We start from the raw sequence: 17190 nt of genomic DNA on the forward strand, positions 1-17190 counted from the left end.
TCCTCAGCTAACTTTAGTTGAATGATAGCCAGTGTTGTAAAGATTAGTGAATTTAAGCAAATCATATTGCATGGACATGCCTAGGCCCAGGGCTAGGAGGGCTCTAGCCCTGGCCCAGCCCAAGTATACAAGGGATATGTATGCTTTTTGTGTGTAGGAATGCCTCATCCTTGCCCACGTCGCCAGCTCCACCCAATCGATCAAGTCCTGCGCCCAGCACCTGGTCACCACGCATGGCGCCCTATATAGATAGGAGTTTCTGTTGTACCTACCTGATCCAGCCGTTGTGCCACGGCGTATATAATACACCATTCTTCTTTTTGGCCCAAAATACTGAAACCTGGACAGTGGACAGTCCTGCTCAGCCCCTTCCTTCGTCCAATCTTGGGCATTGCATAGTTGTACTTGTAGCACAAGAGAACAACTGCGATCATTCAGTTCCCAGTCCATTAAATGCTTCATATCTATATTACTTACTTTTTTCTAGCAATTTGTACCCCCAGTTGAACGAGGATATGAGACAACAATGATGTCATAAGCACGCATCATTCTCTCCACTCATTGGATGAAAACTTGATTGTTTTTTGATTCGCCATGATACCTTGTCCTCTATTCTGGTGAAGCCATGTCTGGATTTCTTACAAATTCGGTTTCAAATTATAAGAACCCAAAGAACTAGCTGGAACTCTATCAGTTAAAGCCAAAAATATCAAAATTGTACAAGGGAACAAGAGAAGAAAAAAACTACAGTAAATACCTAGTGAAGTACAAGATGCTAAACAATTCAGTTAGGGACGAATTCACTACTTTATTTAACTATGAAACACTAAGTGTACTATGACTGCACTGCTCTTGCTCTTATGTAATATTCCCTTAATCATCATTTCTGGCAGGTATGCGTCGTTGTATGCGAGATCCCTGATCCAGCAACTTCGAGAAGAGGATGATATCTATGTGAGGCCCCTGGGCAACGTGATATACCTAATGTGTGGTCCTTGCACGACCAGAGATGTCTGCACGGAACAACTCTCCAAAGTGTACCATAGAATCAGCCACTTCAATCCAATTCACTGAGGATAGTTATGAGCAGAAAGTCAGAAAATCTATGCTAGCTTTAGTTTCCGGCCAGCAGACAATGTGCCCCGCCTCTAAGGTGAAAGCTTATGGAGCTTTTTGAATATGTAGTTCAGGCTGGATGTAAGTTCAGTTACAATGTTCTCCTATGATTACGTGGAAGTGGGATGACATTACAAAGAGAAATAGGTCTACTCTGCATTTCCCACTTCCACGTAATCATAGTAATATTACCCAGTATAGGCCTATTTCTCTTTGTAGTGTCATATATAAGATTTGTTCCAAAGTTTTGGCTAATCATCTCCGCGAGATTTTAGATGAAATATTTGCAGAAGAGCAAAGTGCCTTCGTGCCGGGGAGGCTCATAACTGATAATTTTTTGACGGCTTACAAATGCATCGATGCCATGAAAAGAAAGAAGGGGAAGCAAGGTTGGTGTGCAATCAAGATTGATATGATGAAAGAATACGACCGCGTTGAGTGGGAGTATTTGCAGGCAATGATGCGCTGCCTGGGCTTCTCTGAAGATTGGTTATCTCTTGTGATGAAGTGTGTCAGCTCAGTTAGCTTCCAAGTGAAGGTTAATGGTGAATTGTTACCCTCTTTTCGTCCTTCAAGAGGGACCAGGCAAGGGGATCCCATATCTCCCTACTTGTTTCTACTCTTATGGAGAAGGATTATCATGTATGCTTAAGAATTATGGAGGCTAGGTGGAGAGAGGAATTAAAGCGGGGCTTTGATCTCCATGGGTGTCACATCTTTTGTTTGCAGATGACTGTCTGGTGTTCATGAAGGCAGATGGGTGAAGTGCAAACCGCTTGAATGATATTCTCAATGCCTATAGCATTGGCTCAGGTCAGAGTGCAACAAACAAACAAAAAACTCGATTTTCTTCATCCCGAATTGTTGAGCATCTATTAGAAGGTTGTTCGAAACTGTTTGCAAATTTAGAGAGGCCCTAGCAGAGAAATATCTTGGTCTACCGACTGCAACAGGGAGGATCACAAAACAGAACTTTGAACATATTGTTGAGTCTGCAAGATCAAGAGTCCAGGGATGGAGTCACAGGAATGCGTCTTGTGCAGGAAGGGAGGTTCACCTCAAAGCAGTGGTCCAAGCACTACTGGCCTACTCTATGAGTTGTCTTACGTTCACAAAAGGTTTATGCCGCAAAGTCATGACAGCCATGTCCAAGTATTGGTGGGCTGGGTCACTTGACAAGAGGGGTATGCATTGGCAATCTTGTCAAAGATGTCTATTCCGAAATCTAAAGGTGGTCCAGGCTTTCGATACCTAGAGATCTTGAATTATGCAATGGTTGCTAAGAGCATCTCCAGCCGCGCCCCCAACAGGCCCTGCTCGGGCGATTTTTTCGTACCGGCGCTCAAAAATCGGCTCAGTCATGCCCCAGGAGCCTGTTTTTTCGCCGGTTTGGATCGAAACTGGCGCCGGCAGACCCAGGCCGAACCCGGCGCGCTGGGGGGTGCCCGGGGGCGCCGGGGCAAGCGATTTTGGCGCGAACGAACTGCGGGCCCGCCGAGTCAGCGACACTCGCCTCGTCGTCCTCACAATGCCTCGGTTTCCTGCGGGGATCAATGCCAAGGCTGCCGCCGGTCAGCCTTTCATTGATTCCTCACGGGCGGTGCGGCGACGCCCCCCTTCCCGCCACGCATACACACGGCGCCGGCTATAAAAAGCGACGCCTCCCCCTCGCCTCTGGCCACACTCGCCCACAGCTGCCGTCGAGCTCTGCCTCTCTCCCCGTGTGCAGCCGCCGCCGACGTTCCTCCCCTCTCCCCCAAGCCTGCTCCCTCTTCCCCACCGCGACGATGGGCGAGCGATTCCCCGGCGATGGGGCGGCGGCCAACGGCTTCGGCCGCCGCTCGCTGCACGAGTGGGAGGCATACCTGCTCTTCAAGGCCAACATCCCGGCGCCTCCCGACATGCGCACAAGGCCGGGAGGGTGGAGGCTCAGCGCCGGTGGCGTCCCCATTCCCCCGGTGCCTGACGTTGACATGCGCCCCGACCTCTTCGCCGCCGAGGTCGACCGCGTGCGGGCGTCGCTGATGGACGAGCAACGGGCCCTCCCACAGTACGCCGCCGACAAACACGAGGCGTGGGCGGTGTACTTCCAGCACCGCCAGGCGCGGCGGCTCGCCTCCACCAACGCAGCGCCGGTGGTGCGGGGCACCAAAAACAGCGAGGGGCACCCTCCCCGGCCGCTCGCTTCACGAAGTTCTCCGACACCTCGAGGGTGGCAACGACCCGCCCTTGATGTACCCTGCCGCCCCGACTCGGATCGGCGGCCAGTGGATGCCGAGGAGGACGGCGTCCTCTTCTTCCTCCTCCTCCCGCTGCTCCTCCTCCGGGTCGCCGGCGCTGCTCAGCGTCAAGGCCGAGCCCGCCGAGATGCCGCTCGACCGGCGCGCCTCCTCCCCGCTTCGTCAGGCCGAAGACGGAGTCGGGGCTCGCTGCCGTCAAGACGGAGCCAGGACTCGCCGCGGTGAAGACGGAGCCGGGGCTCTCCGACGAGGCGGCCTTGAAGTGGGCGCGCGAAGACTGGGAGCGGACTGAGCTAGAGCGCCAGTGCCGCACCCTAGAGCAGTTCACCGCTCGTCGCCGTGGCAGCAACGAGGGAGGCGTTGTCGTTCTCGACGACGACAGCGACGACGACGCGCCGCCACCGGTCCGTCAGGGCGACCCCGAGCAGGGGTCCAGCAGGGGCGGCCGCGTCAAGGAGGAGAAGGACGACGACGAGGACAATGGCGACGGCGACGACTTCGCCGCGCTCAGCGCGTTCTTCCTGTAGACTAGGGGCCGTTCTTCCTTTATTTTTTAAGTTTGCTACGTAAAAAACTCTTTAATCGCCGAAGTTTATGCCCGTTTGCCGAAATTTAACCGAATGTCTTTTAAAAAAAATAAAAAAGCCTTCTGGGGCGACCCTGGGGCCGGCGGCTGGGAACCAGATCGGCCCCAAGCCGATTTTTTCACCGTGTCGCTCCCAGGCGGTGATTTTTCGAGCTCCTTGAGGGCCAACGGCTGGAGATGCTCTAAGCAAGCTTGGAAGTTGTTAGTCAATCCAGACAGCTTGTGCGCACGTGTTAAAAGGTACTCCCTCCGTCCTATAATATAAGAACGGTTTTCAAGCTTGAAAAATGTTCTTATATTATAGAGTGAATTGCAGAAAACCACCACATTGAAGCGAAGGGTTGCAGAAAACACTGTTCTATAAATTTGTGGCAGAAAACACTGATTTTGGGCTTAATCATTTGCAGAAAGCACTGATAGGTGATTATGATATGTGGGGCCTGCATTTGATGACGTCATAGACAATGTCAAACCGGTCTTTTTCAAAAAGAACCCTCCCTCCGAGAAATGCATGAAACCACCACATTATCACATAGTTTGGCAGAAAACACTGGTTTACGAATTTGGGTCAAAAACCACCGATTCTTCGCTTAATCTTTTACAAAAAGACTGATCGGTCCATTTGGGCATTTTAACCGCGATTATGACAAGTGGGCCCCACAAGAGCTGATATGGCATAACTGTTAGTCCCTGGTATTCTTGTAGATGCACCCTTCAATCAGAAAACAAAAATGCAATTAGGCCCTTGCCATACCCAGCTCGGCTGTACTCTGCCGCCGGCCATCCCGCGCTCATGCGCTGCTGCCCACGTCGGTGCCCTGATGGCGACGGAGCTCACCGGCAAGGTTTGCTGCTTGGCTGCATCTGTGTTGCGCGTCGCCGCTGCTGCTTGCTCGCCGCCGTTGCTGCTTGCGCCCGTGCTGCCCGTCGACGTGCTGCTGCTTGCTCCGGTGACGCGCGCCGCCACAAGTCTTCTTGCTCCGGGATTGCGCGTGAAATGCATGAAACCACCACATTATCACATAGTTTGGCAGAAAACACTGGTTTACGAATTTGGGTCAAAAACCACCGATTCTTCGCTTAATCTTTTACAAAAAGACTGATCGGTCCATTTGGGCATTTTAACCGCGATTATGACAAGTGGGCCCCACAAGAGCTGATATGGCATAACTGTTAGTCCCTGGTATTCTTGTAGATGCACCCTTCAATCAGAAAACAAAAATGCAATTAGGCCCTTGCCATACCCAGCTCGGCTGTACTCTGCCGCCGGCCATCCCGCGCTCATGCGCTGCTGCCCACGTCGGTGCCCTGATGGCGACGGAGCTCACCGGCAAGGTTTGCTGCTTGGCTGCATCTGTGTTGCGCGTCGCCGCTGCTGCTTGCTCGCCGCCGTTGCTGCTTGCGCCCGTGCTGCCCGTCGACGTGCTGCTGCTTGCTCCGGTGACGCGCGCCGCCACAAGTCTTCTTGCTCCAGGATTGCGCGTGAAATGCATGAAACCACCACATTATCACATAGTTTGGCAGAAAACACTGGTTTACGAATTTGGGTCAAAAACCACCGATTCTTCGCTTAATCTTTTACAAAAACACTGATCGGTCCATTTGGGCATTTTAACCGCGATTATGACAAGTGGGCCCCACAAGAGCTGATATGGCATAACTGTTAGTCCCTGATATTCTTGTAGATGCACCCTTCAATCAGAAAACAAAAATGCAATTAGGCCCTTGCCATACCCAGCTCGGCTGTACTCTGCCGCCGGCCATCCCGCGCTCATGCGCTGCTGCCCACGTCGGTGCCCTGATGGCGACGGAGCTCACCGGCAAGGTTTGCTGCTTGGCTGCATCTGTGTTGCGCGTCGCCGCTGCTGCAACAGCATCTGCGCCCACAAGATGATTTTCTCCTGGCCGAGTGCCCGACGAGTTCATCTACAATGTGGCGTGCGATAATTCATGGGAGAAAAGCTCTTCAGCAAGGGCTGGTTCGTTGAGTGAGTGATCGAGGGACCACTGAGATATGGCATGATCAATGGATCGGGGGCACCACTACTATGAAACCGAGAGGGCAGCATTTTTGTCTGATTGAGAAGTAGCCAGGTTCGTAACAGCATCTGCGCCCTCCCCGCGGCGCCGGCCGCCGACCGCCGGCGCGATGGGTTCCGTTGGAACTAATCTTGTTATTAGTGTTAAGTGTCGATGATTAATTAGATCATGTTTTAGTTGAGTCGGCCATAGAAGAAAATGGATGCATGCACGTAACAGCAATGGAACTGGAAGACTAGCTTATTAAGAGTATGCCAATGGTCTTTTGCTTGCTTCACTTGTCTTGTCCTATTTTTTGGAGTGGTGCTGTTGTACACGTTAGTGACATCTCCCCAATACTGATCACTCTTCTTGTTGTTGCCATTAATTGGGTCAGTCGAGCAACGTAACCAGGCGCTCATCTACAATGTGAACAAAATACATGAGTGTTCTTGCTGACATAATAATTTAGATTATCAAATATGTGTACACAGAAACCTTACCAATCTTACATCCTCCTGTGATGTCCAAGCAAGTCGCTTCTCAGTCCTCTTATCTCCATCCTCCTCACCGTCAACATTGATGGTTTGTTGTGAACCAGAAGGTGTAACTGGAGTTCTTGACTTGCGAAGTGAGGGTGATGGTTGTGGTGCTGGACATGGAACATAGTGTGAAGGACCACCAGAGTAATGGAGATGCTGCAACATGGCCTGCTGATTAGGCGGCTGTTGTGGAAGCGGGTAACTTGATGGATTTCCCAAATAGCTTACGAAACCACCCGGCGGACGGGGATCCACCCCCCTGAAAAATAACAAGGTATGTTATAGCAACACTGAAAAGGTTGACACCATACAAAGCTATCATGAGGTTGTGTAGTCAGTTAGAAAACATTATCAGAAAGCACACAATCTGAAATTATATGTACATAGTTCTCAGATCATTAAAAAAATCAACTTTCATAGATCTACTTCCTACGCAATCTGACCAGAAAGAAGTAGAGACAAGCTCACACCTTTCAACACAAGGACAAACTATACGAGTTGAAATACCACTAAACCTAAGTTAGTACATCTTTCAACATCTTAGTTTAATTAACCACGGCCGCGCTCGCTCCTTGCAGAGCACGAGAGATTTGATGGTATATATGATGACTGTGAAAAGGCAGAGAGTTAGAAACAGGGATGACACCCACAGGTTTCCCACAAGATCTTGTTGATGTCTAAACTGGGAACTTAAGAACAGAATGAATCGTACCAATGTAATGTTGGGGAGAAGAACTCGGAGGCAGCGGCCGCAGCGTTCCATGCCTGCTTGTCCATCGGCGGTGCTTGCGTTGATGAAGAGGCCGCTCTGAAGTGGGGAACAGCGGCTGCTTGCTCGGTGGTGGTGACCTGGTGAGGCTCCCGTGCCGGCGGCGGCGGCGGCGGCGTAGGGACCCTCGTGGATTGGCGCCCCATCCTCTCAACAGCAGAAAAAAGGCTACACCAGGAGAGAGATTGAACACATCCTGGTTCGATTGAGAGGGCGTCGTGGAGAAGGAGAAGTGGAGGATGAACAAATCGTGGAGAAGAAGGCGCGCTCGATCTGATTTCGTTCGCGCGCGAGAACAGAGTTCGCGGGAGAAGGGAAAGCTGGTTCGCGGGAAAGGGGAAAATCTGTTTTCCTGGAAACGAGATCACGATGCGGCCCACGATAGGCGACGCCCTCCTACAACGGGGAAAACGTCGTCTTTTTTTTGAACCGGGCATTAGAGCAACTTCAATGCCAAACGGACGGCGTATTTGTCCGCTTTTTGTTCGTTTGGGTCGGCCGCCCGCCCGCCGTCCGCCCAGTTTTGCATTTGGGTCGGCAATGCACCCAACGCGCCGACCCATTTCATGTCCGCATTCAACTTTTAAATAAAAAAGGCTCGAGGCCGATTATGCCAATGGCCATGTCTCATGCCGGCACCATGCCAGCACCGGCATACAATGCTGGCTTCAGAAAACACCACAGTTCATGCTGGCGCACTCGCTAGCCGGCCTGCACACATGCCAGCATACAAAAATGGTGGGACTTGAGTTCGACCACGCCATCGCGGCTTCCATGGTCATGCCGGCATAAAAAAAGATGGCCCCTCGACGCCATAGATCACTCGTCGTCGAACTTGAGCATGTCGGCCTGCATCTTCTCAAACCACGGCCTCTTCCTTGGCGACAAGGCATTGAGATCCATCTTCATGATCTCCACCTCGGTCATCATGCTTGCAAGAGCCACTTCTTTCGCCTTTGTCTTGGCGTTGGTGGCCTCGATCTCTAGCATCTTGGCTTGCTTTTCCGCCTCGAGCTCGAACATCTTGGCTTGCTTCTCGGCGTCAAGATCAAACCTCCTCCTTTGGATCTCCATGAAAGCATCCATTTGCTCCACCTTGAAACGCCGGCGCTCCTCCTCCCTTGAGTCCTTCTTATTCATCATGCCGTCCACGCTTGCGATCAAGGCGTTGGTGGCCGCATCTCGCTTGTCCTCCTTCTTGGAGTTGGTCTTCCCCCGCGGCCGTGCCGGCTCGCCCTCCCCAACATCCTCCACGGCGCCCTTCCCCCCACGTGCCTTGAGCGCGGCATATTGTGCCTTGAACTTCTCTTCGTCCTTGATGACCCGATAGCAATGGGAGAGGTTGAAGCACTTGTCATTGTGTTGAACCTTGAATGCCTTCAAAGCATGAAATGCCTACAAAATGTTTCCATGCAAGCATATGAGCAAGTGATCTTGATGGCACAAAAGAGGGCGGCTTGCTAGCATACCATGTCTTGCACGCCGATGCCGCTCACGGGGCGGGCCTTGACGCTTTCAAGGGTGGCACAAAACTTGTTGCACTCTTGTTCGATCACCCTCCACCGCTTGGAAATGAAGACCCACCCGCGCGTGCTCACAAATTGGTAAGGTGAAAACTTCTTGCGCTCATGAAACTCGCGGTGCACACGAGTCCAAAAGGTCGAATGCTTTTGCTCGGCGCCCGTCTTTGGGTCTTATCCAATGTCTCGCCAACACTCGCAAAGAAGCTTGTCCTCGGCAGCTGTGTACGCCTTCGTGCGCTTGCTCTTGCGCTTCGGCTTAGGACCGGCGGTTTGGTCGGCGAGCTCGTCCTTGAACAAAGGCTCCACTTCGATGTCGCACTCGTCCTCTTCCTCTAGCCTACAGTCCTCCGGGAACTCGTGTTCGAGGGGGAAGCCGTCCAGGTCGATGCCGACCTGATCACGCATGAAGGCCGCCTGATCGGGATCATAGCCAGCGGCCGGCGTGAACGCCCCGCGGCCGTCCTAGCTTTGCGTTTCCTCGGGATCATAGCCAGCGCCCGGCGCACCACCCTCGAAGATGAGGTGTTGCATGTAGTCCTCGTCGACGGCGGACGTCATTTCCTCGAACAGGTTACGGGCGTCCGGGAGACCGCCGGCCGGCGTCTGTCGCGCGCGTTTCCTCGTGCCGTCGGACGACGAGCCACCGACCACCGGGGTGGAATTGAGGTCGATGGGCGCGGGCGCGGGCGTGGAAGGCGCGACCACGCTCACGTCGGGTGAGCACTCCCCGGAGAGGCGGGAGGCCTGCGGGTAGACGTGGAAGCCGGGGACCGGGTTGCAAGCCGATGCGCGGGGTGAGTCGGGCATCACCATCCGAGGAAACGCCGACGAGCCGGTGCTGGCCGCGGCGACGGCGGCTTGGACGAGGCTGTGCTGGCTAGGGTTTACCCCAAGCATGTAGAGCGCCTCCCTCGTTGCCGCGGCGACGCGGGCGTTGGTGAACTCCTGCTGCGAGGCGGCGACGGCGGCGGCCTGCGCAGCGGCCTCATCCCTCGCGTCCTCGGCGTGCCTCCGGGCCTTCCTCTTGGCCGACTCCCTTGCCCGATGTTCGGGCGTCAGCGCCTTCTTCGGCTTGGTCGCCGCGGTGGTCTTGCGCGGGGCACGAGGCTTGCCTTTCCCGGAGGGGGCGACGGCACCGAACGAGGCGAGGGAGGCGAGGCCGGCGGCGGCGTCGAGGTCGAGGTTGATGGCGTCCTCCATGGCTAGTTGGGCTGGCCCGGGGAGAGGAGTAGGCGCGCGCGCGTCCGTCTCGTGTCTGCGCCGACGCAAATCCGGCTCAAAATTGGGCCTGGAATGGGCCGCCCGCGGACGAAAAACGAACGCGCGTCCGTTTGGGTCGGCGCGTTGGGCCGCCACTTTCCCGCGCCGACCCAAACGGACGCGAGCGGACGAAATGGGTCGCCCCATTGGAGTTGCTCTTACCCCTTTCCATTACTGCGAGATAACGGAAATACATCAAATGTCCAAAAAGGGGGTGGGAAAGGGGAAAGCGAGTTCAGGCATCGTCGGGAAACCCACTGTAAGCACTCGCCATCGAGATTACTTACTGTGGGGCGAAAACCCGACGACACCATTACATCACAATATCAGCCAAAACCAACAGACAGTCGAGTTAACTAGCCAAGGGACAAAAGGCCTAAGCACCCAACCCACACACAACCAGCAGAACAACATCCCTTCCTGCATAGCAGCAAACTTCACCCTTTAGCTTTCTTATTTTTTGTTCTGGCCTGGTTGATCTTCAGTAAGTCCCATCCTCCTGGTGCGCCACGGCACAGATCTGCATCAGTCTTGAGGCATTGCTCTTCAGCATGTTCGCTCCAGTCCTCAGGTCCTCCGCATCCTTTTGTTGTTTCATCAGCCCTGCCCAGTAACAAAGAAGAGCACAAGTAGAGAAAGTGCATTCAAATGGGTTTCTGAGAGGAATAAACTCAAAAGTAGCTCTGTTGCGACACGTCCAGATCGCCCAGCATATGGCAGCAATGCCCATTGTGTAGAACACTTCCCCTTTTGGGAAGAACGAATAGCACCACGAATATGCTTGATATGTTATTTGGACATAAATCAGTCCCAAACATACACGCCACCGCTCTCCAAGTTACCTTGGCCACTGGGCAAGTAAAAAAGAGATGTTGAGATGTTTCATTTGTAGCACAAAAGGAGCATTTAGGATCTTTTTCCCACCCCCTGTGCTTCATCACATCTCTGGTTAAGATTGCATTTTGTGACAATTGCCACATAAAGATTTGGATCTTCAAAGGTATACTAGCTCTCCAAATCCAATTATAGTTACATCCCGCAATTTGACTCTCCAGAAATGCATAAACCGAGCGAGTGGTGAAGTAGGTTTTAGGACCCAGCCCCCATTTGATTTTGTCACCCTCACTAGAAGTGCAAGTCTTACTAACTGTATCTACCATCTGATGCCACTGCTCCCCCATTCCGTGATTTAGTCTTCTTCGGAAGAAAGACAAAGGGTCAGCCGCTAGGCAGGCATTGACAGTACAGTCAGGATAGTTACATATAGAGAACAATCTGGGGAATTGTTCACAAAATGGTAATTGATCCCCAACAGGATCCCTCCAAAGCCTGGCAATTGATACGTCTCCAACGTATCTATAATTTTTGATTGTTCCATGCTATTATATATCCATCTTGGATGTTTATTGGGCTTTACTATGCACTTTTATATTACTTTTGGGACTAACCTATTAACCCAGAGCCCAGTGCCAGTTTCTGTTTTTTCCCTTGTTTCAGTGTTTTGAAGAAAAGGAATATCAAACGGAGTCGAAACGGAATGAAACCTTCTGGAGAAGTTATTTTTGGAAGGAAAGCAACCCGGGAGACTTGGAGTCCACGTCAAGAAAGAAACGAGGAAGCCACGAGGCAGGGGCGCGCGCCCACCCCCCCAGGGCGCGCCCTCCACCCTCGTGGGCCCCTCGTGGCTCCCCTGACATATTTCTTCCTCCTATATATATCCATATACCCTAAAACGATCAGGGAACAGAATAGATCTGGAGTTCCGCCGTCGCAAGCCTCTGTAGCCACCAAAAACCTCTCGCGAGCCCGTTCCGACACCCTGCCGGTGGGGGGATCCCTCACCGGTGGCCATCTTCATCATCCCGACGCTCTCCATGACGAGGAGGTAGTAGTTCACCCTCGGGGCTGAGGGTATGTACCAGTAGCTATGTGTTTGATCTCTCTCTCTCGTGTTCTTGATTTGGCATGATCTTGATGTATCGCGAGCTTTGCTATTATAGTTGGATCTTATGTTGCTTCTCCCCCTCTACTCTCTTGTAATGGATTGAGTTTTCCCTTTGAAGTAATCTTATCGGATTGAGTCTTTAATGATTTGAGAACACTTGATGTATGTCTTGCGTGGGATACCCGTGGTGACAATGGGGTATTCTATTGATCCACTTGATGTATGTTTTGGTGATCAACTTGCGGGTTCCGCCCATGAACCTATGCATAGGGGTTGGCACATGTTTTCGTCATGATTCTCCGGTAGAAACTTTGGGGCACTCTTTGAGGTTCTATGTGTTGAGATTGTGTGATGCATATCGTATAATCATACCCACGAATACTTGAGGTGACATTGGAGTATCTAGGTGACATTAGGGTTTTGGTTGATTTGTGTCTTAAGGTGTTATTCTAGTACGAACTCTAGGGCTGTTTGTGACACTTATAGGAATAGCCCAACGGATTGATTGGAAAGAATAACTTTGAGGTGGTTTCGTACCCTACCATAATCTCTTTGTTTGTTCTCCGCTATTAGTGACTTTGGAGTGACTCTTTGTTGCATGTTGAGGGATAGTTATATGATCCAATTATGTTATTATTGTTGAGAGAACTTGCACTAGTGAAAGTATGAACCCTAGGCCTTGTTTCCTAGCATTGCAATACCGTTTACGCTCACTTTTATCATTAGTTACCTTGCTGTTTTTATATTTTCAGATTACAAAAACCTATATCTACCATCCATATTGAACTTGTATCACCATCTCTTCGCCGAACTAGTGCACCTATACAATTTACCATTGTATTGGGTGTGTTGGGGACACAAGAGACTCTTTGTTATTTGGTTGCAGGGTTGCTTGAGAGAGACCATCTTCATCCTACGCCTCCCACGGATTGATAAACCTTAGGTCATCCACTTGAGGGAAATTTGTTACTGTCCTACAAACCTCTGCACTTGGAGGCCCAACAACGTCTACAAGAAGAAGGTTGCATAGTAGACATCAAGCAGTTTCTGGCGCCGTTGCCGGGGAGGTGAGTGCTTGAAGGTATATCTTTAGATCTTGCAATCGAATCTTTTTGTTTCTTGTTTTAGCACTAGTTTAGTTTGTAAAAGAAAACTACCAAAAATGGAATTGAGTTTGCCTCATACGCTTCATCTTTTTAATATCTTTCAATAGAATGATGGAAACGAAAATTGTGCTCAAGTGCTAGAAGAAGAAGTCTATAAAATGTTTGGCACTAAATCTTTGAATAATGAGCATGATTGCAATGTTGTTAGTATGAATTCCTTGAATATCCATGATGCTAATGATATGCAAAGCCACAAGCTTGGGGAAGCTATGTTTGATGAAGATGATATTTTTTGTCCCCTAAGTTTTGATGAGCAAATTTATTATGATGAAAGCATGCCTCCTATCTATGATGATTATTGTGATGACACGTATGCTATAAAGAATAATGATAACCATGAAACTTGTCATCTTGATCTTAATTTGCAATCACATGATAGTTATTTTGTTGAGTTTGCTCCCACTACTATTGATGAGAACAAATTTGCTTACGTGGAGAGTAGTAAAATTTCTATGCAAGTAGATCATGAAAATAATACTTTAGGTGGTGGTTATATTGTTAAATTTATTCATGATGCTACTGAAAATTATTATGAGGGAGGAATATATGCTTGTAGGAATGGCAATAATATCAAGTTTCCTCTCTATGTGCTTAAAGTTTTGAAGTTATGCTTGTTTTGCCTTCCTATGCTAGTTGATTATTGTTCCCATAAGTTGTTTTCTCACAAAATCCCTATGCATAGGAAGTGGGTTAGACTTAAATGTGCTAGTCATATTCTTCATGATGCTCTCTTTATGTTTCAATTCTTATCTTTTATGTGAGCATCATTGAAATCATCATGCCTAGCTAGGGGCGTTAAACGATAGCGCTTGTTGGGAGGCAACCCAATTTTATTTTAGTTTCTTGCTTTTTGGTTCTGTTTAGTAATAAATATTCCATCTAGCTTCTGGTTAGATATGATTTTATGTTTTAATTAGTGTTTGTGCCAAGTAGAACCTTTGGGAAGACTTGGGTGAAGTCTTTATGATCATGCTGTAAAAAACAGAAACTTTAGCGCTCACGAGATTAGCTTCAAATTTTTACTGGAGAGTGATATTTAGTTGATTATTTTTGCAGATGATTACTAGACATATTCCTCAGGTCCACCATTTTATTTGTGCCAACTAGACAGTATACGTTTGATACAAATTACTACAGACTGTTCTGTTTTTGACATATTCTGTTTTCATTGTGTTGCTCGCTTATTTTGATGAATCTATGGCTAGTAAAATAGTTTATAAACCATAGAGAAGTTGGAATACAGTAGGTTTAACACCAATATAAATAAAGAATGAGTTCATTACAGTACCATGAAGTGGTGTTTTCTTTTCTTTCGCTAACGGAGCTCACGAGATTTTCTGTTAAGTTTTGTGTTGTGAAGTTTTCAAGTTTTGGGTAAAGATTCGATGGACTATGGAATAAGGAGTGGCAAGAGCCTAAGCTTGGGGATGCCCAAGGCACCCCAAGTTAATATTCAAGGACAACCAATAGCCTAAGCTTGGGATGCCCCGGAAGGCATCCCCTCTTTCGTCTTCATTCATCGGTAACTTTACTTGGAGCTATATTTTTATTCACCACATGATATGTGTTTTGCTTGGAGCGTCGTTTTATTTTCTTTAGCTTTGCTTGCTGTTTGAATAAAGTACCAAGATCTGAAATCCTTAAATGTTAGAGAGTCTTCACATAGTTGCATAATTATTCGACTACTCATTGATCTTCACTTATATCTTTCAGAGTAGTTTGTTGTTTGCTCTAATGCTTCAGTTATATCTTTTAGAGCACAATGGTGGTTTTATTTTGAAGAAACTATTGATCTCTCATGCTTCACTTAGATTATTTTGAGAGTCTTAAACAGCATGGTAATTTGCTTAATCCTAATATGCTAGGTATTCAAGATTAGTAAAAAAATCTTATGAGTGTGTTGAATACTAAGAGAAGTTTGATGCTTGATAATTGTTTTGAGATATGGAGGTAGTGATATTAAAGTTGTGCTAGTTGAGTAGTTGTGAATTTGAGAAATACTTGTGTTAAAGTTTGCAAGTCCCGTAGCATGCACGTATGGTAAGCGTTATGTAACAAATTTGAAACATGAGGTGTTCTTTGATTGTCCTCCTTATGAGTGGCGGTCGGGGACGAGCGATGGTATTTTCCTACCAATCTATCCCCCTAGGAGCATGCGCGTAGTGCTTGGTTTTTGATGACTTGTAGATTTTTGCAATAAGTATGTGAGTTCTTTATGACTAATGTTGAGTCCATGGATTATACGGACTCTCATCTTTCCACCATTGCTAGCCTCTTAGGTACCGTGCATTGCCCTTTCTCACATTGAGAGTTGGTGCAAACTTCGCCGGTGCATCCAAACCCCGTGATATGATACGCTCTTTCACACATAAACCTCCTTATATCTTCCTCAAAACAGCCACCATACCTACCTATTATGGCATTTCCATAGCCATTCCGAGATATATTGCCATGCAACTTTCCACCATTCCATTTTTCATGACACGTTCATCATTGTAATATTGCTTAGCATGATCATGTAGTTGACATAGTATTTGTGGCAAAGCCACCGTTCATAATTCTTTCATACATGTCACTCTTGGTTCATTGCATATCCCGGTACACCGCCAGAGGCATTCATATAGATTCATACTTTGTTCTAGTATCGAGTTGTAATCATTGAGTTGTAAATAAATAGAAGTGTGATGATCATCATTTTCTAGAGCATTGTCCCAAGTGAGGAATAAAAAAAAAGAGAAAGGCCATAAAAAAGAGAAGGCCCAAAAAAATGAGAGAAAAAGAGAGAAGGGACAATGTTACTATCCTTTTACCACACTTGCGCTTTAAAGTAGCACCATAATCTTCATGATAGAGAGTCTCTTGTTTTGTCACTTTCATATACTAGTGGGAATTTTTCATTATAGAACTTGGCTTGTATATTCCAACAATGGGCCTCCTCAAGTGCCCTAGGTCTTCGTGAGCAAGCAAGTTGGATGCACACCCACTTAGTTTTTTTTGTTGAGCTTTCATATATTTATAGCTCTAGTGCATCCGTTGCATGGCAATCCCTACTCCTTGCATTAACATCAATCGATGGGCATCTCCATAGCTCATTGATTAGCCTCGTTGATGTGAGACTTTCTCCTTTTTTGTCTTCTCCACATAACCCCCATCATCATATTCTATTCCATCCATAGTGCTATATCCATGGCTCACGCTCATGTATTGCGTGAAGGTTTATAAAGTTTGAGATTACTAAAGTACGAAACAATTGCTTGGCTTGTCATCGGGGTTGTGCATGATGAGAGCATTCTTGTGTGACGAAAATGGAGCATGACTAAACTATATGATTTTGTAGGGATGAACTTTCTTTGGCCATGTTATTTTGAGAGTGAAAGATCGTGGATGTCGCCTAGAGGGGGGGTGAATAGGCGCTTTAAAATAATTACGGTTTAGGCTTGAACAAATGCGAAATAAACCTAGCGGTTAATTTGACAAGCACAAAACCTACAACAACTAGGCTCACCTATGTGCACCAACAACTTATGCTAAGCAAGATAAACAACTAAGTGATAGCAAGATATATGACAAGAAACAATATGGCTATCACAAAGTAAAGTGCATAAGTAAGGGTTCAGGTAAGAGATAACCGAGGCACGCGGAGACGACGATGTATCCCGAAGTTCACACCCTTGCGGATGCTAATCTCCGTTTGGAGCGGTGTGGAGGCACAATGCTCCCCAAGAAGCCACTAGGGCCACCATAATCTCCTCACGCCCTCGCACAATGCAAGATGTCGTGATTCCACTAAGGGACCCTTGAGGGCGGTCACCGAACCCGTACAAATGGCAACCCTTGGGGGCGGTCACCGAACCCGTACACTTTGGCAACCCTTGGGGGCGGTCACCGGTACCCGTCAAATTGCTCGGGGCGATCTCCACAACCTAATTGGAGACCCCGACGCTTGCCCGGAGCTTTACACCACAATGATTGAGCTCCGAACACCACCAACCGTCTAGGGCGCCCAAGCACCCAAGAGGAACAA

The 17190-nt window shown here is 48.6% G+C and overlaps 1 protein-coding gene across 2 annotated transcripts in view; it reads left to right on the forward strand.

The window, feature by feature from the left end:
• The window catches only part of LOC109759698 (bifunctional dethiobiotin synthetase/7,8-diamino-pelargonic acid aminotransferase, mitochondrial), a 31524-nt gene extending 29500 nt beyond the window's left edge, over nt 1–2024 (forward strand). Inside the window, exons 14-15 of one of the 2 annotated variants that reach the window (XR_012186751.1) lie at nt 894–1701; nt 1846–2024. Coding sequence is in view for 1 of the 2 variants with exons in the window: in XM_020318530.4 (XP_020174119.1) it covers nt 894–1074 (181 nt within the window). In the remaining variant the exon portion in view is untranslated. Of the gene's footprint in view, nt 1–893 lie in introns of both variants that reach the window. The other variant, XM_020318530.4, reaches the window with a different exon arrangement.
• Nucleotides 2025–17190: the final 15166 nt, after the last annotated feature.

Source organism: Aegilops tauschii, chromosome 6 (genome assembly GCF_002575655.3).
Source record: "Aegilops tauschii subsp. strangulata cultivar AL8/78 chromosome 6, Aet v6.0, whole genome shotgun sequence".
NCBI lineage: Eukaryota > Viridiplantae > Streptophyta > Magnoliopsida > Poales > Poaceae > Aegilops > Aegilops tauschii.